Below are 24,730 nucleotides of genomic sequence, written 5' to 3' on the forward strand. Positions count from 1 at the left end.
ACTAGAACAAAGTCCTCTAGTTTATTCACATTACAGATACGCTGGCTCTTGATTTGACTTACACTATTAAATGAAAGATTCAATTCCTATGTTTTCAAGAGTTTTGTTTTTTTTTTTAAATACACATGAGTGTGGCAGTATGTGAAAAGATTTTCTTGCATCTATTGATATAATTTTAAAAAATTAATGTGATCTATTATATTTATAGCTTTCCTTATACTGAACCAGCCCTACATTCCTGGTATAAATCCAGCTTTGTCAGAGTTTGTAGTCTTTGCGATATGTTGTAGTTTCCTTGCTGACATTTTATTTTAAAAAATCCTTTTTTGTGCATCAGTATTCATTAGTGATACTGGTCCAATTTTTTTTCTCTGTTCTGCCTCTCTTTGGTTTATGTATCATGATCGTGTTTATACATACAAGGAATTTCTTGTGATCTCTTCTTTTCCAACTTTTCCAGTTTTTGTGGTATTAGAATTAATTGTAAAATGTTTGAAAGAACTCATTTGTAAATCTAACTGATATGGGGTATTTTTCTTTGGAAATCATTTATGGCTTCTTCAATTTCTTTTTCTAATGTTGGATTGTCTTCTATTTGGTAGCATTTTAATCTGTTAATCTGAGCATTTTATATTTTTTAAAATATTGTTTGACTTCATTTATACTGCCATTTTTTGGTATATAACTGGGCAAAACAGTTCCTAATAATTTATTATTTCTTCTTCATTGGTAGTGGATTCATCTTTAAAATTTTTTTTTGATACTGCTAATTTGGTTTTCTTCTTTGTCTTTTAAAAATCAAGTTAGCTACTGATTTACTTTATTTTTTTTAATAACAGCTTCTAGTGTTATTTATTAATTCAATGATTTCTTCTTTTTAATTTTGTTAGTCTCTTCTTTGATTTTCAGAGTTTCTATTAGTTGACTTACTCTTTCTTTTACTGATAAAGTGTTTAGAGATATTAATTTCTCTGTAAGATCTTAGTTATATTCCAAAACTTTTGATGTGTTGTCTCATTATTGTTCTTGTCTTCAATGAAATTGCTGATATTTTTCTATGATTTGTTCTTTGATTCATCTGTTTTTTTACTTTACATTTTAAAAAATTTATTATTTTTGTGTTACATGTTAAGTTCCAAACTGTCTCCCTCCCTCCTTTCTCCACCCTGAACTAAAAGGCCATCATTTGACACAGATTTACAAAGAGATGTAAAACCATTCTATGCATACTTCTATTTATCAGTTCTTTTGCTGGACGTGGACAGCATCTTCCTTCATAGGTCCTTTATGGTTGATTTGAGTGTTTAATACTCATAATAATACTCATAATAACTTAGTTGTTGACAATTCTTCTTCGAACAACATTGCTGTTACTATATATAATGTTTTCTTGGTTTTGTTCATTTTACTTTTCATTATTTCATGCAAGTATTTCCATGTTTTTCTAAAATCAACCTGCTTATAATTCTTACTGCAAAGTAGTATTCCATCGCAGTCATACATCAACACTAGTTTGGCCAATCCTCAATTGATGGGCATCCTCTCAATTTCCAGTTCTCTGCCATCATAAAGAGAACTGCTATAAATATTTTAGAACATTTAGGTTCTTTTCCTTTTCCCCTTATCACCTTGGGAAACAGACCTCACAGTGATATTGCTAGGTCAGAGAGTATAATCACGTTTACATTTTTGTGTTTCTCTCAAGTCCTGAGTTTCTTTAACTGAGCTCTGATCTTTCTACTAGGTATGCTTGCAAGATTTCCATTTCATTACAAAGCCATTTTTCTCCTTGTAGTGGCTGAGTTATTCTTAGCTCTAAGCCCCTAGATTCTTTGCCTTCTGGAACATTCTATTCCAAGGTTCCTGTTCCTTTGAAGTGGTGCCTGGGAAATTTTGTGTTATTCTAACTATGGCTCCTTGGTACTTGAATTCTTCTTTGCTGTCTGCTTCTAGTGTTTTTTCTTTGACCCTGAAACTCTGGATTTTGGCTACAATATTCCGGGGAGTTTTTGTTTTGGAGTTTCTTTCAGGAGTTGATCAGCTGATTCTTTCTATTTCTATTTTGCCTTCTGGTTTTAAGATATCTGGAAAAGTTTTCCTTTACAATTTCTTGAAACATATCTAAGCTCTTTTTTGGTCATTTACTTTCAGGTAGTTCAGTGGTTCTTACATATTTTTTTCTCTTCAATCTGTTTCTCACATAAGCTGTTTTTGCTATGAGATACGTTATATTTTCTTTAATTTTTTTTTTTTACTTTAACACTTCTTGTCTTATGGACATTAGTTTCTATTTGATCAATTCTAATTTTAATAATAATAGCTAATATCTATATAGTGCTCACTATGAGCACTTACGTACTGTGCTAAGCTCTTGACAATCATTATTTCATTTTATCCTCACAACAATTTTGGGAGGTAGGTACTAGTATCACATACATCTGACACATGAGGAGATGGAGGCTAACAGAGTTAAATGACTTGCCCTGAGTCACTAGTAAGCTAGTGAGTACCTGAGGCCGCACTTGAACCCAGGTCTTCCTGACTTCAGTCTTGGCACTCTATCCACTGCTTCTCCCAGCTTCTAGGGAGTTTTTTCTTGGTAAGGTTTTGTACCTCTTGTTCCATGACATTAATAAACTTTCCAAATTTTTTTTCCCACAGCTCCCATTTTTTTCCTCAATTTTTCTCCTCTAAGTCTCTCATTTGGTTTCTAAAATTATTCTGAGTTCTTTCTAACACTCTTGTTTCCCATCTCCCAGGAATTCTGGTTAAACTTCTGTGCAAGCTACGTTTATATCTGAGGCTCTGTTTGTAGACATTTTGGAGCCAGTCTCTTCTGAGTTTGTGTCCTGAGTGTTTCTGCCATGATAATGCCTCTTTATGGTGATTTTTTTTAGTTTGCTCATTTTTCCAGCCTCCTTCCTGACTTTGGACTTGATGTTAGGACTGGGCTCTGTGCATTTCTGGGAGAAATGTCTGAACTGAGATTTTGTTTTCTTGGATCCTTCTGATGCTTTCCTGGAGGGCTGAGTGTTGTTATATAATTCCAAGACCTCAAGGACCACTCAGCTTGGACACCTGAAACCTCTTAATGCTCCTAAAGCAATGTGATCTGGGGCCATGTCTGATTATTGCCCTCCTGGTCTGAGCTCTGCAAGTTTCTGGCTCTGGTCTGGGAATGCAAACACTGGCGTTGGCTTGTTCTTTATTGGAAGCTCCAGTAGACTGTGGCTGGACTCAGACACTGTCATTGGTTCTGTGTGACCAAAATGCAAGGTCCCCTTTTGTCTGGGATTCCCATCTTCATTATTTCACTGGAGGCTTCAAACTAGGCTGGTGGCTAGAACAGAGACCCTGCTCTGCTTCTTGGTCAGAGTCCTGGACTTGCTCCTCACTCAGGACACAGCTTAAGGTCCACCACTTTTCCTTACCCTGGGATGCCACCCCTAGGCATAGGTGCCCTCCTGAGTTCACCTTGGGTCTGGGGCAGGTCTGTCACTGGGCACCTGTTCCTGAACAAGGCTGGGTCCCTTTCTTGCTCCGGGACACAGCCTCAGTCCTTCTTCATTTCTGGCATGAAGCCATATATCTGGACAGATCCTGTCCCCAATATCCAGAGAACTCTTTGTCTCCCTATACTAATCTTAATTAGAAAAGAAATAAAAAAGCCTTGCTGTGATTTTGTTTCTAAATTTCCTGATCAGGAATTGACTTGGTGCATTTTCTAAATCTTTGAGGAAAGTCTGTGTTGGAGGAATTGTGTCATACTTGTTCTGTTATTCTGCCATCTTGGCTTTCCCCTCTCAGAATAATGTCTTTAAAAGTATAAAATTAAAAAAAAAAGGATGACAAAAGAAAGTAGTTACATTGGAATGTGGTTACCAAAACACTGAAAAATGAAGCTCCTGGTCCCCAAGTTAAGAATCCCTGTTGCAGGCCAAGGTTCACACGGTCAGGTTCTCCTTCTTCCACAAAGTTTCTGGGTGACCCTGTAAGAGGTGTCCTCAAAATGAACCTGGAGGAGAAAGCCCTGGCCTTGCTTATGAAAATGTGTTCAATAAAGTCCACTGAAAAAAGAGGTAGCATGATGAAAGGTAAATTTCAAGCCTGAAATTTGATTTTTACAGATTTTTTTTTTGCAGTTAATATCATGCTAAAAAACATTCATCAGCTATGAAGGAAACAATCGTCATGAAAAGAAAGAGACACCCATCTGGTTATTAATTCTACCTCTGCTTATTACCACTTTATCTGCAGATTTTTGATCACTTCTGCTTCTATACACACACACACACACACACATTACAAACTACAAATGAATGGTAAAGGAGTTTTTTGAGGGGGAGAGAAAGAATAACCATGAGCCTTATTATTTGCTCAAAGAATTTTTTGTTCTAAGGAATTATTATTGCTTAGAAAATTATTTAGCTCTCCTACTATTTTGAGGACAAAGCTCAATCTCAGACATAGAAGCCATTAGTAAACAATGGTAATGTAAATCATGGAACTTTCTATCATGTGTAATTCTTCAAATGGAAAACAAAAGGAGAAAGCAGAAAACCCAATAAAAAGGAAACCACCAAGGGGAATATAAACTGATGTTTGGTTAATGAGATTAACTGGCACCCATTATTTTCCTTATATAATAATCCATAATAAACAAATATTAGGTGAACATAATATTTATCCTGAAAGACACAAAAGTTGCAAGAAATAAATTATACTATTATCAAATAATGAAAATTTACCATCAATCAGACTTACATGATGGAACTGTATTTGCAACTTCTGACTTTGTTCTGTCACTTCTAAAAATTCTCTCATAGTTTCATCTTTTTCTCTTCTTGCCTGCTGCAGGGTAGCCGTAAGTTGGGTTATGATGCAATCTCTTTGCTTAATTGCAGCTTCAAATTCTTGAAGCTATTAAAAAAAGTGAAAATGGGTGATCAAAAACAACTCAAAATACAATTACAGGTTGATTACTATTAAAATGATTTATGGCTAAACGTTGACATAATATGCTAGATTCTAAATCTTATTGAAGCAGACATTTCCTTCTTCTTTCTGAAGAGCAGGTTTCCTATCTCTCCTAGGACAGAAGCCCAGGCGCTATTTACGAGTCCAGTCTTACTCTAATTGGCACAGGAGCTGGAGACTTCTTCTATTTCCAACCTGGTTCAGTTTGGCCCTCCTCAGACAATATGGTAGCTTCCCAGACCCTGGGGTTCATAACATTCAGACACCTGATCAGCTTATCTCATTGCAGTTGGGAATACCCAGGATATCTGCAAGCCTCAATCTCCCTGGAAGCACAGATCAGAGATATGTTCTACCACATTTTTCACATCAGATATCTTTATAAGTGTCTGAATTAAACAGAAATTTGAATCATTTTAATTAAATTTAACAATTTATTAAATGCCTACTACATATGCAAAGCATCGTGTTGGGTGCTGTTGGGGATATAAAGATGAACAAGATGTGAGAGCTTTGGATTTCAAGTAGTTTACACTCAAATGAGGAAGATAAAGACTTTGAAGAAAGAAAAAAACAACAACAAACCCAGATACAAATTAAAGTATGATTGATCCAGGAGAGCTATAACATGGTTCTAATGAAGGAGAAACGAATTACATCTGGGGGGATTAGAGAGGGCTTCAAGGGAGTGGTAGCAACTGAGATGGGCCTTGAAGGATAGGAAGAGTCTCAAAAGATAGAAATAAATACAGGTTAAAGGTAGATTAAGAGTCTCCTAACGGAGTGTTAAGAACGTTTACTTCTAGCTGCCACTAGGTGGTACAATGTATAGAACACTGGGTCTGGAATTGGGAAGCCTTGAATTCAAATTTGACCTCAGATACTACTAGTTGTGTAACAAAAGTTATTTCATCTGTTTGCCTCAATTTTCTTAACTGTGAAATGGGGATAATGGCAGTATCCATCTCAGAGGGTTGTTGTGAGCCTCCAATGAGATAATATTTGTAAAGTGGTTAGCACAGAGTAGCCATTATAGAAATCTTGACCTCTTCTCTTCCCTCGCTGACTTGGGTTGCATTTTTGGTTTGTAAAGAGCCTGAAACCCTAAGTGGGTGGTCATTCTGCATAGCTTCCTCTGATAAGTTTCTCCTAATACTCCCACCCAGAAAAACAGAAAAGTAAAGTCTAGCTAGCTGCTAGTTCAAGGAAGGAAATCTGATCTCATAGTTGTCACTACTGAGCTTCAGTGGAATGGACCTCAGGACTGCATGGCTCTAGAAGCTTTCACCTATCTGACTTCAAAAGAACATGGCAGGGGAAAAGGTGGAGCAAGGCAGGTCCAGAGACTTTGTCTAATAAGAAGCTATTTTCCCGGAAGGACAGCCAAGAGCCCATAGTGAGAAGTATGGTGAAGCATCTAAGTAAATCAGTCACCAGGGGCAGATAGAGAAGGCAAGCGATCAGGACAGCTGACTACACACTGCCCAGACACACACTGAGGAGGAAGTGGGAGGGGCAGCGGCACAGAGAGGGTGGGAAGACAAGAAGGTCCAATGAGGTCCCCATGGTCAATGGTGGGGAAGCCAGACTCGAAGGGCCTCAGGGGAGTCCCAGGTACAAACAACTTTTTCAGAAAGTCTGGCAGCGAAAAGGAGCAAGAGAAACAGGTGGACCAGCTAGTACAATCAGGGGAAGTTTTGATATACTTTGCTGTCTTCTTAAATGGAGGATGCTGAATTTAAGTGACCTTTTTTCTTGATGACTCAGGGTTCCCACTGTGAATAAGTTATTGTGAAAAGCCAAAGACATAACTGTAGAAAGAGATGGTTTGTGACAAAGGAACGAATAGGAACTGCCTAGAATGGGCCCTAAAATTTGCTCTCTTGTGGGAAAAAATAGCTCACATTCATATAACACTTTGGAGATATTTTACAAAGATGATCTATAAAATAAGTGTTGTCACTCGCTTGCCATTTAACAGATAAGGTAACTGAGGCTCAAAGCAGCTAAGACACGTGCCCGGGATGACAAAATAGGTCCAGTGCTCATCCACAATGCCATAACACCTCCTGCTTTCTGGTCATTTGCTTGTTTGTCATCATAATGGTGAAATGTGAAGTTGTATAACCTAAGAACATAACTTTAATTTAAGCAGTGAACCCAAACTGAAACAAGCCTTTTTCTCATTTTTTTTTCAATCTCTAGAAAATCTTTACAGTTTCTACTAGTCTTCTGACTTGTCAGCAGCATTTAGAACTATCTATGATCTATGTATCATTAAAGAATCTATTTGACAACCTGAACCCACTTGTACTTACTGCATTTTCATGGACACATGAAAGAGTTTCCATAATTTTAAGAAGTAGGTGTTATCTCCATATCTAAGGCATATTTTTTAGTTAGAGCCTAGTGCTACATCTTGAAATGGTCACAGATATTATTCCCTTATGCTATAGTAACAAATTTAGTCTATATACTAAACATGGTGGGTTCAAGATGTCAAAGACATGCCTACAATTTATTTGAGATTTGGAAATAGTGGATTCTGTCTTTTAGAGAGATCTTTGTGGATAAGGTGGATAAGTAGGGAAAATAAATGATAATATTACAATTGTTCTTCATGGCCCCCTGTGGGATATTCTTAGAAGAGATACTAGAGTGGCTTGCCATTTCTTCACCTCATTTTACAGATGAGGAAACTAAAGCCAACAGGGTTCAGTGACTTGCCCAGGGTCACACAGTTACTAAGTGTCTAACATTTGGACTCAGGAAGATGATTCTTCCTGACTCCAGACTCAGGACTCAATCCACTGCGCCACCTAACGACCTGATAATACAATGAAGTGAATTCAAAACTGGCTGAACATTCAGGGGTGGTGATTAAAATAATGATATCAATTTGTAGGGAAATATCTACCCGCTCTGTCCACTAGATACTCTATCCTTGACCCTGTTCTGTTAAAAAAAATTTACTGACAGTTCAGATGAAGAATTTTATCAAATATATAGTGAAACAAAACTGGGACAGATAATCTCCTGCATGACAGAACTGGGAACACAAAAGATCTCAACAGACTGGAACCATAAGATAAAATAAAACACACAGACATAAGGTGCTGAATTTAGGTTAAAAAACAAAAGTACAAGTGCATGCTGAGGGAGATGAATCTACACACAGTTCCTGGAGAAATGGTCTCTGTGTTTTAGTGAACTTTAGAGATCAATGAACCAGCAACATTGCATAGTCGATCAAAACAAAAGGGAATATAATTTTAGGCTACATTAACAAAAGTGTGTACGTCATTCTAGTACCCAATTAGCTAAATGAAAGCAACTCATGATCAGATTAATTTTAGGATGACGAACTTGGGAGCCACGGAAACTCCTGAAGACATCTAAATAAATTATGGAAGGGTTGCAATTCCTTTGTTGACCAGAAGGAATGCCTATACTTGAGAAATCAAAGTTTCCTAAAATAACAGTAACATAGTAAATATCTTCACTCCATTAGACTAGCTTCTTCCCATTCCCTCATCCCTACAGTCAAACAGTTGTCAAAAATCGCTAGTTCTAACCCTCAACCCTCTCTCAGATCTGTCGTGTTCTTCATTAAATCAATCAGCATGTAGTTCAATACATGCTTTTATATAATATCTGTATATATATATATCATATATCATAGCAAATGCTATAGTTATATGAGATACAAATATTCCCATGGCCATCACCCTAGTTCAGGTCCTCATGCCCTCTCCCTATGTTACCGGATTGCCTCCTAATTGGTGTCCTTGCCTCTGGCCTTGCCCAAGCTGCATCGCTGCTAAACTGATGTTCCTAAAGTACAGTGTGTCTGACCATTATATGCTTCTGGTCAGGAATGCTCAGTGCTTCTAGTCTAACTCTAGGTAAAAATTATGCATGAGCTCAAACAATTATTGCAAAGGATGACAAGGTGTGAATGGACCGTTACTGATAACAACGGTAGGAATACTCATATCCATGTGATCATGAGAATATAGACTGATATATAATGTCTTCATTGTCTTCCTTGACAAGGACATCACCAATATCTCTAAACGCCAATAACACACAGAGTACTTGTTACATTTTATTTTTGAGTTATAATATTTGCATTGTTACTATCATTATTTTTCATCTTGACAATAAAATCACTCAATTATTCTGAACAACTTCAATAGGCAAGAATATTAAAATCTGTAATTCTGAATTTGTGTTTTCCCAAATAAACTTTTGCTTTGCATTTTTTCTAAGGAAAGTAACTATTATTTTACACAAAATTTCTTACCTATGTATGCCACAGACATACCAAATGGAGCTTTCAAAGGAAAGCACTGTTTTACTCATAATATTTATTAAAGGAATAAATCTTTTATTCCAGACATATACTTGGTTAGCCATAAAAGATGGATGACAGTAATGTTAGTCATAAAGCTGAATGATTTTTAAAGTGATTTTCCTGGTAAAGTTAATTGAAACACTGGGTTCTAGGATTTCTGGTCCAGGGAGAAAAACAAAATCATAGAGGAAATGAGAATCCCCTACCAAGAGACTTTATAGTAAAAGAGGAATTATTCCTGAATATTTATGGAGAAAATACAGAATTTTGCTATTTCTTCCTAAATATGGAGGAAATAGACACATGATTTAATTGAGGTACCCTTCAAAAGAATTTCATAATCAATTTCATAGCAAAATTCTTTCACATAAATTTAGAATCTTCAAAATATTCAATGATATAAAACATGTTACAAATCATCCAAAAGCAAAAGCCTGTATTCCTCTTTCCCAAAAATGGGTAATATTTTTGCTAGTGCAATAATATTACGCAAGCAGGGTGCAAACATGTGGTCACTAAATTCTTTGTTTTGACATATTCCCATACTTCTGGGAAAATAAAAATACAAAACTAGTAAAACCATTCCGTATACTCATGAAGTGTTTTCAGTGAAAACTGTTCAGCATTGGACTTCATTGCCACAGGAGCTTTTCTGGAATGTTCTACCTTCTTGATGGTCTTAACAGAGAGGGTAGATGTTATTTTTTTTAAATAGCAGATGGATGTATTCCTATTAGATCAGTCAAATCAATTTCTTCTACCCTTGTTCTAAGTTGGTACTTTAGATTTTCTGACTCACTAGTTTAACTGAAAAGTATTTTGATTTCCTAGTTTGACAGAATATGAAGACATGTTAACTATCCACTAGGAAAAAGAAAATTCCACCTTCCCTCATGTTCATTTTGAAGACATCAAGTAAACAGAATATTACTGACATACCCTTATTCTTGTCTCTATGAATACCTACTAAGGAACATGTAGGAGTGCTTTCTTCTGTCAGCAGTTGTAATCACCAGAAATGTCACTCTAACTACAGTGATTTTTTTCTCTTTTTCATTGTATCCTAAGGAGAACAGGCCTGTCATCAGTGGTCACCCAATACACTTGAGAGCCCCCATAAGAACTCACGCCAACTATGCAACCGCAGTGCTTTAAAGTCACAATTGTCTATGTGGACTGCCATAAAACAGTGTCCAACACTGTTATTACAGGATGACACATGAAATACAGTGAAAGACATGAAGACAGAAAAGCCGGTATCCAGGCTCACTTCTGTCTTTTACTAGCTGTGTGACCTTGGGGTTGAGCTCTGAGCCTCAGCTTATTCATTGGTTAAACGTGGATAGTATCATCTGCTCGATCTACCTCCTAGAGTTATTACAAGAATAACATATGTAAACAGTTCTTTTAAAAGAACTTTAAGAACTTGAAAAATTCTTAAAAAGAACTAGGTAAATCATGAAGCACCATACAAATTTATGGCTGTTATTATTATAACTGGGGCCTCTAGGTAGTCCAATGGATGGAGCCCCAGGCTTAGGGTCAGGAAGATGCCTCTTCCTCAGGTCAAATCCAACCTCAAACACTTACTAGCTGTGTGACCCTGAGCAAGTTTGCCTCAGTTTCCTCATCTGTAAAATGAGATAAAGAAGGAAATGGCAAAACCACTCTAGTATCTTTGCTAAGAAAACACCAAATGGGGTCATGAAGAGTCAGACACAACTGAGAAAGACTAAATAACAAAAAATTATAACTAATCTTTAATTCAGTTACCAAAAAATTAACCTCCTGAAATTAACCTATTGAATAGCAATCGAAAACACAGCAATAAAGAATTCAACTAAATACTGCTTAAACTACTAAAGGTTCTTTAGAAATTACTGCAAATAAATGAAAAAAGGGAATTTTTGTAAAACTTAAATGCAGAAATATGAAATACAAAGCAATTAAGAAAAATAAAGACCAATAAATTTTAAATGGAATGAGAAACAGACAGATATTATAATAATACAAATGTCAATGGTACCAAAATCTCAACATGTTCAAAAGACAGGTCTCTTTTAAATCAAGAAGCAAATGATACATTTTCATATTCTCCAAGTTCCACTGTATATCTGCAGCCTATGGTCTGCAGCGAATCTGGTCAGGCATAGCAAGAATTCATTCTCTGCGCAGGCTGATACCAGGAAAGCTTGATGAATAAGGTTTTCCTATTATATACTTTAAAAACCTCCAACAAATGACTCTAAGATTTATTTTCCGAATATTATCCACACAATGTACAAGGACTGAAAATTGTGACCATGGAATATGAATGAAATGTGTCAGGAGTCCAATTTATATTAGGACAACTATAACTTTAACATTCCTGTTTAAAACCATCTCTAAATAATGGTCATGCACTCCTAATTGATATCAGGGTTTCCGTTTGATAAGAGATAAACAGAAAGCAACATAAGGTAAGCACACCTGTTGGAATCCTTCCGTGCCATATGCTGCCCTCATTTCCTCAAGTTCTCTGTTTAGCTCTTCAATCTCTTGCTGTTTCCCAGCCAATTCATTCTCCATCATCTCTAGTCGTTTCGAAGGAAACTGTGTTCCTTGCTCCGAGTAAGACTCACCAACTCCAAATTCTTCTTCCTAAATCAATTCAAGTTCCTTAAAAATCAGTACTTAAAGCATTCCTCAAGAGGAACTTATTCAAATTCTGATTTCCATATCATCTAAGAGCTTATTGACCTGCTGTGTGGTTAATGTAATTTGAACTTTGCAAGTTCTGACATAAAGAATAGTTGAAAATTCTGTTAATGTTAAGCTTTTTAACAAAAAACAAATGTCTTGTATGAGGTTAAAGGCATGTATACATCACAAAGATAGCACCACATAAAGAAGAAAAGACTGATTAGTAAGCTAGTAGACAAGTGCTCTTAGTATTAAACATTGTTATTATTATTAAATAACTGGTAATACTGTACCATTAATAAATTGGTAGGAATATCTGCTTGCACCAAACTGCAACCATTTACCTGTATAAGAACAATTTCTTAATATGTCATGAACTTAAAGAAAACAATCTATAGCTAATAGAAATATATTTTTTCTCTAGAAAACTTGTGACAAAAAATGCTTCATTAGTAATTTATTCAATTCAGACTAAATTTTTACAGATGCATGATAAGGATATGATAATGAACTGCAATTCAAAATAAGTACACTTTCCATTTCAGAAGGATAAAATATTTCAATTGTGACAAAAATAGTTAAGTTGTCTTAACAAAATTGTGTGAAACTAGTTCAGTTCTTATGAAACATCTCATCAAAATTTTTCTTTTCAATTGCTATATTTAAGGTACATTCATGCCACATCCCATTTCCAATCCAATGGCTTACTAGTGTTAGGTTAATAGTACAACATTAATACAAATATTCAGGAGGCTGGTAGGAAGATGAAAATGATGTTAAGATGGAAGCTTACATAAAATTACTAAAGACAAGGCTTGGAACATCCTGCCAATCCTGCCTCTCTCCCCACCCCCACTTGCCCTACCAATCTTCACCCCTGCCCAATCTATTAAGAACATCCATCTCCACATGACTGTTTTTTTCCTTATTTCTGCCCTTTTGCAGGTCAACACAGGCTAATCTCCAGTGTTCTTCAACAGGAGCCACTACAGCTCTTCCCAAGAGTAGAAACATGAGCCAATAGAAGGATGGAGTGGCACTATTCAACAGAACTAGGAAAGTTAGGAAGGAAGAGTTTGGGGGAAAACATGAGGACACATGGAAAGAAAAGGATGAGAACAGGGCAGAAAAATCTGGGGTGGGGACTGATGGACAGAACAGCTATTTCTAGCTTTTAAAAGAGTGCCACGTGATCAATGTGTGGATCTGCTTTGTGTGACTACACTTTTCTTATTATAAGGGAGGAAGGCAGCTTTTTTGCTGGGGCATTTTGGAGAGGTGGTGATAGTGATCTCTAAAAGAAGAAAAAGAAAAGAAAAAAAGGTGGATGAATAATTTAAAAAATAAACAGAAGAGAACCGAAGGGCAATGCAGATACGGAGGGCAGTGTTGGACTTTCATCTTAAATCTGAAGCACAGGAAAAACACCCAAGCAGTCCATAGTAGACAGTCATAGATTTACATGAAGTCCCCTTCGTAGAGAAATCCTTGTGTTTGTGGGTGCTTGTCATGACCACAATGATAAAAAGGATTTTGTCTGAAAAGATCACATTAGGTGTTTCTGCTGCTCTAACTTGGGCAGTGAGCAACAATGACCTGATCTGGCAGAGGTGGACTTAATGCGGTTTGGCTGAATCTCAAAGAAGTTCCAAATGAGGTTCATTTATGCAGGCAAAAAATGATTAACTTCAAAATACCAAAAGAAATAAGATTTGTTATCCAAGGATGTAATTTCACACTATGATACTTGTCTGCTTAAGAATTTCAAGGGGCCTCCCTACTATCTAATTATAGATAGGTCTTCATTGCTAAGAGGAATTCTTATATCTCTTATTTTATTAACTCCATATTATCCTTCCCAAACCTTGTCCCTTTCTCTAGCTCAACCTTTCTTTCTTATCACTCTCAGATGGAGCTGATCCCTACTTCTTTTTGTTGAGATCAAGGTCATAAAAATTCCTTAAACTTCTGTTTTCATTCACTTCAAGCAACACCAAATGATTTAAAATACTGTTATCATTTTCTGTAGCATGTTTTCTGTACACAATAAGAATGCAGAAAATTTCTCAAAGGAGCCAAGATAAAGATTGCCTCACAAGTTGTTAGTAAGAGGACCAAGATATTTTTTCATACCAAATCTATAAAGTCCCCATTACTACATTTTTTGTTTATGCATTTAAAAATTCAAATTTGTCTTGAGGGGTTTTGTTTAACTCTTCTCTCTGTTAGGATGATGATAAATTTTTAGCAGCACTTCACTGGTCCTACAGTATGCAAATCAAGGACAAATGTGCAAATAAATATCCAGATTTTCCAGTACTAACTTCCCTTTCTATAAGTATTTTTTAAGCAAAAAAAAAAAATTAGCACTTTTTAATCATGTTCTCATCATTTCATATCTCAGCTCAAATACTAAATAAATGCTTCTATACAAACAAAATTCTTAAAAACTTAAATTTTCATTCCCCTTACAGCCTACAATTAATTTAAAGTGGTTGATTTTTCTTCCCAAAGTAACACCATGATGCTTTTTTAATTAAACACCGAAGGAAATGAATATTCTTAAGTGTTTAGGTCAATGGATCTAAATTGAAGGGCTGAACCATTCAGATAAAAAATACTATTTTCTATGTCTCTGGGCCAAAGAAAATAATAAAATCAAAGAAATGTAAATGAAATCACAAAATGATGTATGTTTACATGTCACTGATGTAGAAACAAGATATTTCTTACAATTATGCAATTTCTAGATCAGCTTTACTATCTAAAAAGAGTAACCATATCTCAACACTTTTTCAAAATAAAAAATTAACATAATTAACAAGAATTCAAGCAGACATTAAATATTAAGAGAGAATTACAGAGCATATTCTACTTCACGTACATGTAGCAATCTTTCAGTTGTCACTTATGCTAGGAATACAATAATAGGAGATATATATGTGTATATGTAGACGTGTGTATACATACATGTTGGTACGTACATACATACACACACAACCACATAAATGGAAAATACAGAAACAATAATGGAAGGTCTAAGTGAATAAGACTGAAACGAGTCAAATAGATTTACTACTTTAACAATTTCAAGAGAGACCAGAAGATAAAATAATTTAAAATGTTTTTTTAAATTTATCATCTTATGATATACTTTAAAAATAAAGTGGGGGAAGGGTTTGAGCCACTAGAAATATTTAAAACTCTTAGTTCAACTCTTTGATATCTGAAACACCAAGATCATTTAATCTTACCTCTGATCTATAATCATCCGTAGTAGCTGAAATTTCACTTTCCATCTAAAATTAAAAAAAACAAAAATGTTATAATGTGTTTACTATTTTTATACTTTACTATAATTAACACGTAGAAAGTTTAAAAATCTCTAAAAACAAGTCAAGTGTTTTAAATTCTCATAACCTGATCTGAAAATTATGAATGTCTTTCAACATGGTGAGATGTTCGAGACTTATCATGAGGTATTTTCACGAAGGGCAGCTAGGCTAGAGGCCTTGACCTGGAGTCTGGAAGAGTCATCTTCCTGAATTCAAACCTGGCCTCAGACACATACTAGCTGCATGATCCTGGACAAGTCACTCAATATGTTTGCCTCCATTTCCTCAGCTGTAAAACGAGCTGGAGAAGGAAATGGCAAACCCCTCCAGCACTTCTGCCAGGAAAACCCAAAACGGGAGCGTGAAGAGCTGGATGTGACTGAAATGACTTAATAACAAAAAGGCTTTTATTAAATATATAATACCATAGATTACTTCCATTTACAATGCCTAGGACAGTGTTCTATACCATCCAATTGAACAAAGGATTAGTGTACATTGTATAGATTAAAAAATAAATCACATTCTATTGATCTTTACCTAAAGGAAACTTAGAAAGCTGCTTTCACAGAAGTCTCACTACTTTGACAGGAAGAACTACAGAAATTTAGAGTTGAAGGGAATTTTGAAATGAGCTAATTTTTTTAAAAAAGATGGTTTATTCATTCAACAAACATTTATAAAATGCCCTTCATCTTAGTCTATTAAAATATTTATCCTGCCTGTGCTATGAGAAAAACCTGGACTTCCACGAGCTGATGCAAAATGAAACGTACAGTGTACAAAGTAATAGTAATATTCTAAGATGATCAGCTGTGAAGGACTTTGCTATTCTCAGTAATACAATGATCCAAGACACCTAGAAAGGTCTTATGATGAAAAATGGTATCCATCCCCAAAGAAGGAACTGACGGTTGCTAAAACTTGCAGCCCTTGTCTGCACTTGGTGGTGTCTCATTGTTCATCTTTCCATTCCCAGTGCTGAGAGTGCCCGAGCTAAGGCACCCTACCACCCAAATCCCCAGGTCCACTTCTGCCCGGGGCTCCTCCCGGCACCTCCATTCCTTCCCGTCACTGCATGGCTCCCTGCTCCCCCCTCCTGTAGCTCTCCCTCGCCCTGCTCTGCAGCCAGTTTCTCAGTCCCCATCTCCCTTGCTCCCTCCTTGGGGCGATCCCAGACGCTGCTCTTCTCCACGCAGATGCCCAGAAACTTCACGTTTTCCTACCACTTTGTTATTATCAGGCATCAGTTGCTCCCAGAACAGTATTTCATCTATTTCCCCCTGAAACAAAATAACTTGCAGAGCCATAGAAGCCTCCAGGAAAACAACCAGGGTGAGTGAAAGAAGAGAGAGGAGTGGTGGAGACTCATTCCTCCTACAAGTGTGCTCACCGCCTTTCTAGCCTTCCAGGTTTGTAACTTTGGCACTATACTTGACTCCTTAATCTCTCCTACCCCACATTTCCTATCAGTGGCCAAATATATCTGTTTCTAGTTACACATCTTAGTATACAACCCTTTCGCAAGACTCACACAGCCTCCATCTTAATTCAGGCACTCACTACTTTTCACCTAGATTCATTGGTTTTTGCCTGTCAGATAATATGGAAGAGCTCTGTTTAGCTTTTAAAGCTCCTTTCTTTTTAACTGGCCCCGCCTGTCTCTCTGGTCTCCCAGAACCTTCTTTACGCTGCTGATTCTTGTCTTGCAGCCTGGGCCCTGGCACTCCCACAGGCCTACGATGCATTGTCCCTCCTCACTGTGGCCTAAGAGAATCCCTTCATTTCTTTAACACACATATAAAGCAGCATCTTCTGCAGGAAGCCTTTTTTGATCTCTCCAACCGCTGTCTTCTCAAATTACTTTGTATTTAACTAACTTGCATTCATTTTCCTTACGTTTATTCTAAATGTTTGTACATATTCTTGTTGTCTCCCCGTCAGAATATAAGCTCCTTAAGAGTAGAGATTGCTTCATTCTTTCTATTTCTGTTCCAAGCACCAAGCACGCTGTAGGCATTTAATAAATACTTGATGAATCATTGACTGACTGACTGATACGGAGACAGGCAAGTATACAGGATGTAACTTACAACAATTTAAAACTTGTCGAGCCTAACTTGAACGACTACCACTACCACTTCAGTATAGGGAAGCTTGGTGGTGCAGTGGATAGAGCATGGGGCCTGGAGTCAGAAACACTGCTCATCCTGGCTTCAAATCCAATCTCAGGCACTTCCTAGCTAAGTGACCCTGGGAAAGTCACTTAACCCTGTGTTTGCCTCAGTTTCTCATCTGTAAAATGAGCTAGACAAGGAAATGGCGAACCACTCTAGGATCTTTACCAAGAAAACCCTAAGTGAGGTCACTAAGAGTGGGCTATGACTGAAAACAACTGAACAAATACACATGTATATGCATATAGACACATACATGCATGTCTATCACATAGGCACATCAAGTTTATGTTCATACGTATACATATAGACAAAATACACATTTTATGGAGGCAGCTAGGTAGTTCAGTGGATAGAGCACTGGGGCTGGAGTCAGGAAACCCTAAGTTAAAATCTGGCCTCAGATACTCACTGGCTGAGTGACCCTGGGCAAGTCACTTAACCTCTATGTGTCTTAATCTACTGGAGAAGGAAATGGCTAACCACTCCGGTACCTTTGCCACAAAAGCCTTATATGGGGGTCACAAAAAGTTGGACATGACTAAATGATTGAACAACTAAGCACTTCTGGGATTCATCTAAATATAAGTGATACTTTCAGAAGGAATCTATAAAGAATTACTAAAGTTTGAAAGTCCTGCACAAATGAAAGACTCTGCAGTATGGGTGGTAATTTCATAAATGCTATTCATCAAAGGCAAGAGCTTTAGTTGGCATCCAATAAATGAATTTGAATTTATGGGCCACAGCTTACATAATAAAAATGGCACCTGGACAGTGAAGCAGTATGCATAATAATGGCTAAAAAGAATAGATTTGCCAGTAGCTGGACAAATGTAATCCAAAGGGCATACTAATAAAACTGATGTTATATAATGCCTTACAATTATTTTCTAGTTTTTCAGAATAAAACTGGAAAATAATTGTAAGGCATTATATAACATCAGTTTTATTCTCAAAACACTCTATTATCATCTCCTTTTTACATACATAGACAAACTGAGGTAAATAAGATTAAGTGGCTTGTTTGGGGCAGAATTTGAACTTAGGTCTTCCAGACTTCATCCACATCCAACACTATCCACAGTGTCACGGCTGTTTTTAAGGTGAGTGTTTAAAACGAGAAGGGAAAGGGAAAGTCAAGCTTGACACAGAATGGAACAACAGTAGTGGCACCTACACATTCACAACAGCCAAGGTGTAAGAAAGAAGCCAGAAATAAAATTGATAGCTCCAAAAGCTGCAACAAGTACACAATGGCATACAAAGTGTGGGTGACAAGCAAAACTGACTAGTGACCCCAATGTCAGAAGGTAAATTTGACTTCATAATTGCCAGTGAGGGGAGATAAGACTTAGATCTAGAATACTTTCTGGAAGCACGCATCTTATTCAAAAGGAAAAGAATGGGGAGAGTGCTGATTTTAAGAGAATATACTTATATTTTCTTCACCTGCGCTAGGTGGAGCAGTAGATAAGACTGCTGAATCCCTTGGCAAGTCACTTAACCTCTGGTCTGCTTCATTTTCCTCATCTCCCAGGGCTGTTGTGGGATAATATTTATAAAGCACTTGGCAAACCTTACAGTGCTGTATTCATGCTAGCTATTATTCTTATACTTCTTATTGGAGGAAATCTATAAGCCAGAAGGGGGAAACATGGATGAGGATCAGCAGGGGCAGGGGTTGCCGTAAACCTCAAAAACTTGGTTTCAAATTAGGAACATAATCGAGAAGTCTTCAGCGTAAAACTGAACTTGACTGATGAGTCTTCTGGGCATCCAGACTGATTCTCCTTCCTTCCACAATCATAGATATCCTTATTTGTTTCTATACTTTAGAGCTAATCCCTCACTAAGGCACCAGTGAGACAAAAAGTTAGAAAGGTAGAACTGAAAACACTTTGCCCTAATTAGATGTGTGAATATTAGTTCCTGGAAGGAACTGATTATTTTTCCTTTTTCTTTATGTCCCCAGCATTTGGCACAATAGTTCATGCTTAATAAATACCTGTTGATTAAGGGAAATTAAAGTCTCAAATACATGTGACTAGAAAGGGAGTGGTGTCCTATAGAGAAAAAGGGGGTAGGTGGAGGTGGGCAAGGAAAGACAAGTTCTGTTTTGGACGCAGAAAAGTTGAGAAGCCTACAAAACATCACAGAAGGGGAGAGGAAACACAAACCATGATCTACTGAAAGCGCTCTGCCACACACTATCTATATCTCTCAACCTACCGAGCCCTCAGATAGGACTAAATCATTTCTGGCCCTTCAAGAGTCATCTGCTAATTCTACATCTCTTTCAAAGTATTCTAGAGTCTGGATTAAATGAGATGTATGTGTAGTACTTAGCAAAGCTAAAAGTGTCACCTAAGTATTAGTTATTATTCAAAATAATTTCATAGCAAAGTATGGTGGAAAAGTAAGTCCCACTTCTACCACTGATTAGCTGGGCAAGCACCTTCAGCTCTATAAGCCTCAGTTTCCTCATCTGAAAGAGGGAGATAACAACATTTTGTACAATACAACCTACTTTATGAGACTGTGGGAAGAAATGCACTTTGGAAATTTAGTCTAAAACTGGTTAGTGTAAGTAAGCTTTTGCGTGTGTGTTCGTCCTTCGTTGCCAAAGAAGACCATGTCATCAGAGAAATAATGACATGACTTGCACTTGACTTTGTTTTGAATGAGGGAGGGTTGGGCAGGTCATCAGCCTCACTTCTCCTCCAGAGCCATCTGAATCCAGTGACCAGATATTCATCAGGATGACTGGAGATGACCCAGGATGAGGCAACTGGGGTTACGTGACTTGCCCAAGGTCACACACCTAGTGAGTGTCAAGTGCCTGAGGTGAGATTTGAACTCAGGTCCTCTTGACTCCTGCACTGGTGCTCTATCCATTGCACCACCTAGCTGCCCCTAAGTAAGCTTTTATTGTGTTGGTGAATCTCCAAGAGACACTAGAAATAGGTTGAAGGTCTTTAGTTTGAACTTGTAATATGAAAATATTATCATGGGATCTTTAGAATTTAGAGATGTTAAAAAATGTAAAAAAAAAAAGATGTAAAAAAAAAAAACAAAAACCTGTCAGTGTGCTGCCAGAAAGCAGAAATAAGGAGTATTTTTTCAGTTCTGTATCTGCAACTATAATAACAACTCCTCTGATTTGCTTGGAGTTTTTAAAAGTTTAGAACATAACATTAACTTTTCTCTCAAAACAACTGTGGGAAAATCGCAGGACCATAAACGCAGAGATAGGTGAGCCCTTAGAGACCCTCTAGTCCAATGCCCTCAGGATTATCCCTCTTTTAAAAAAGCAGAGGCTACCTATCCACCAAGGGTCAGAGCTGAGACTAGAACTCAGATCTCCTAATTCTAAGCCTGGTGCTTTTTCATTTATACTTTGAACACTTAGACATGCATTTAAGAGTCCCCCACATTCAAATGAACACATAACCCTGGGGTTTTCAAGCCTCTCCTAACAAATAGTAAAAAGACATGACTCCCAGCTCTGCTTCTGATTTTCTCTGGAACTTCCCTGGGCACCTGGGCTCTACTTCTCCTGAAACACCATGTGGTCATGCCAGTTTCCTTATCCCCCTGGATCTCCATATTGGAGAGGACCTGGGCCAGCCCACCTCCATTCCCTTTCTGGTTCTGCTCCTGACTCTCTCACCATTATTCCCACCCTCCCTCCTCACTTTTCACTTCCCTTTTGTATGGTGCTATGCAGCTCCTCAATGAGGGCAGGGATGGTCTTTCTTTTAACTCAGATCTGTATCTCCAGTACCTGCTTCCTCGAAGGACTGACTTGTGGCTGTTCTCTGGGTAAATGACTAAACCTCTCAAAGTCTCAGCTTCTTACTCTGCCCTGGGGAGGTTTCTAAAAGAAGCACAAACTAGAGACCTGATAAATACCCTAAAGGGGTTGGACGATCTTTTTTTTTCCCAAGCAGCAACATCCCATCCCTTGGCTTGGCAGATAATACTAGAAACCTAAAAGAGCAGCAGCTGATGCATTTTTTACAACAAAACTGCAGGACAGTAAAATGCTGGTTCTATAGGGTGCCTAGGTAAAAAGGCCCTGGCTCTGGCCTTCTGGAGGAAACAGGAGAGCTTCAAACTGTTCAGGAGAAAATTCCCAGTACCTTCATAAAAATCCCATATCCTCAAAAAGACCTTGGATTTTTTTGGGGGGAGGGGTGTTCAGTTGCAAGACCTTGCTTGACTAAACTGTTACCTTTTCCTATCAATATGTATGAGGTGGGATTATAAAAGAACAATTTCATTTTTGAATTAGCATAAATTTAAATTTCCAAATGAGGCTTCAAGGAGTCATCTTGGGAGGATACAATTATTCCAACTACAATGCTACTGTTCAAAAATATTTTTTCTAACTCTTTTTTTGGAACTGACATCGAGGCTTAGCACACTGTCATTGGGGGCTGGTATTCGGTCCTTTGACAAAGGAGAATCTATTGGAAAAATCACTGGTATTGGAATAAAAGTACTGAGGGTTCAAATCACTGGTTCAAGCCTCTGGCTCTGTGTCTCAGAACCTCAGTTTCCTCGTATGTAAAAATGAAGACAATAATACTTGTACTACCAACCACAAGATTGTGAAAATGGCACTTTGAATTGGGTTTTACTTCGATGGCAAGCACACATGGGAATGTCATATGCAGGATGGGCTAGTCAGTATAAAGAGGTTTTTGTGAAGAAGGCTGGCATATATATATATAGTAATGGACTTTTAAACTCCTTAAGGATTAAAAGAAGCATCCTGTTTTTAAAAAAAAAATTATTTTCATTTGTCAACATTCACTTCCACAAAATTTTGAATTTCAAATTTTCTCTCCATCTCTACCCTCCCCCAACCCCAGGACAGCATGTAATCTGATTACCCTCTCCTCCAATCTACCCGCCCTTCTCTCAGCACTTCCTCCTTTATCCCCTTCCCTTCTATTTTCCTGGAGGGCAAGATAAATTTCTATACCCCATTGCCCATATATCTTATTTCCTAATTGCATGCAAAAACAATTTTTAACACTCTTTTTAAAGATTTGAGTTCTACATTCTCTCCCATCTCTCATCCCTATCCACCTTCATTGAGAAGGTAAGCAATTCGATAAAGGTTATATATGTGTAGTCATACAAAACATTTCCCTGACAGTCACGTAGTAAAAGACTAACTATATTTCCCTCTATCCTGTCCTGCCCTCCATTTATTCTATTCTCTCCCTTCACCTGTCCCTCTAGCAAAGTGTTTGCTTCTGATTTTCACTTTCCCTAGTCTGCAAACCCTTCTATTATACCCCTCCCTTCTCTCCTTCCCCCCTACTTTACTATATGGTAAGATAAACTTCCATACCCATCTGAGCATGTACATTATTCCTTCCTGAAGCCAAATCCGATGAAAGTAAGGCTCACTTATTCCCTCTCACTTTCCCCCTCATTCCCTCCATTGTAAAAGTTCTTTCTTGTCTCTTTTATGTGAGATGATTTACTATACTGTAGCTCTCCCTTTCTCTTTTTCCCAGTACATTCCTCGCAACTCTGAATTTTCTTTTTTAGATATCACCCCTTCATATTCAGCTCACCCTGTGCCCTCTCTCTTTTTTTTTCTTGTTACAGTATTCTGCATTCCAGACTAAAATTCCCCCGATTATCCTCTGAATCAGGAGGAAAATATAACTCCTTTGATACCATACATCCTGGAAGAAGTCAGCGTTAGTGTTCTGTTTTACCTCCAAAGATAACACCCTAGATACCTGATTCTCAAATTTTGCTGACACCATAGCAACCCGGTGAAATTTTAAAATTCTGAGGGAAACATGGACACAAACACCACAGGAAATGAGGATGGTGGTGTTAAATCTAATTCCAATGTTTAAGAAATTGTGCCTAAAAAGTATACACATCCCACTTTGAAGTAACTATGGTAATTTAAGAACAAAATAAAAAAACTTTTTTTTTCACTTCATGTGCATTATTTTTTCAAATAGTTATTACTAAGTTGTTAGGATAGGAATACTTATGAAGTTGTTTGGAACTAAGTACTTAATACGCAATACAAATACTTAATAAGTACTGGGTATTTCTTCTGGCCTAGAGAGCACTCTGAGACAACACAAAGTTTGAGAGCCTTTGCTCCAGATACTGAAAAGTGGAACAAGGAAAATTCTTCTCACACACAAGTTTTTGTAGCTACACCTACAAACATACTCAAAATATGACAATGGGTGAAAGGAGATATGCTATTTCATTTAATGAAAATGCTAATTAGTTAGCTATTAAATTTTGTTTTTTTAAACCTTATTAAGGCTATTAAGCAATCCAAATTATTGCAAAATTAGTTCAATTGCTACTTAAATGTAAAAAGATGTTACAATTTTATCAAGTTAATAAAACGTCAACTTAAGAAATTTAATTTCTCCAATGGATCTAATATAGATAAATGAGTTATAAATTTGTATCTCTCAGACTAATTTGAAAAAGACGTCAGGTCTAAACACTATTTGTCCACAGCTGAGGTAAGTGTAGTAGGTACATGACCCTGACAACAAGCCTCATGCTACACCCAGATGGGAAAATATGATGCCAACTCTGTATAAAACTACTTAGGTGTCTTCCTTTCCATTCTAAGTAACCACTAGCCTATAATGTCCTTGAATAAGCAGATAAAAAGGGAACCAACCAGAATTGGGCCATTTATTTTTATGATGACTGTTTCAATGAGGACCAGAGGCATTTCCCAAAAGTAGTCAGATGAAAAGTACATTAACACAGAAAAAGACCAAAAACAGTTCAGAAAGAGTCACAGAATGATTTTGTTATCATTTTATATATGAATTTAATATATCTCTTTAAAAAACAATGTATATAACAGGAGTTCAAGGCTTTGTGTATAATCAACTTTTTTGTTCTCATTTGCATATTTAAATGCTTGCTGATAACTTTTCATAGTAAAAAGCAAAACATTTTTAAAAGAAAGTACAGGTATTGCTTACGTAAGAAATATGAATATCCAAACGGGATCAAAGAAGCAAGGAATTCAGAGGTGAAAGTGACCTTACAGATTATCAGGGTTATTAAGCTCTTAATTTTAAAGATAAGAAAGTGGAAGCTCAGACAAGTTAAGTGACTTACCCTAGCTCACAGAGCTAGAATTTGAACTTGAATTCTCTGAATCTTCTGCCCTCAAA

The 24,730-nt window shown here is 37.0% G+C and overlaps 1 protein-coding gene and 1 long non-coding RNA gene across 5 annotated transcripts in view; one reads left to right on the plus strand and one right to left on the minus strand.

Moving 5' to 3' along the window:
• The window catches only part of LOC140530919 (uncharacterized), a 949,813-nt gene that overhangs the window by 406,713 nt on the left and 518,370 nt on the right, over positions 1–24,730 (plus strand). The gene's annotated exons all lie outside the window — the stretch shown is intronic.
• Positions 1–24,730, minus strand: part of LOC140531015 (A-kinase anchor protein 9-like) — a 103,589-nt gene that overhangs the window by 62,555 nt on the left and 16,304 nt on the right. Inside the window, exons 4-7 of the mRNA XM_072650216.1 lie at positions 15,271–15,315; positions 12,310–12,360; positions 11,804–11,974; positions 4,765–4,920 (exon numbers count right to left, since the gene is read on the minus strand). Coding sequence (XP_072506317.1) covers positions 4,765–4,920; positions 11,804–11,974; positions 12,310–12,360; positions 15,271–15,315 — 423 coding nt within the window. The remainder of the gene's footprint in view (positions 1–4,764; positions 4,921–11,803; positions 11,975–12,309; positions 12,361–15,270; positions 15,316–24,730) is intronic.

The sequence above is a fragment of the Notamacropus eugenii genome, chromosome 3 (genome assembly GCF_028372415.1).
Source record: "Notamacropus eugenii isolate mMacEug1 chromosome 3, mMacEug1.pri_v2, whole genome shotgun sequence".
Lineage (NCBI taxonomy): Eukaryota > Metazoa > Chordata > Mammalia > Diprotodontia > Macropodidae > Notamacropus > Notamacropus eugenii.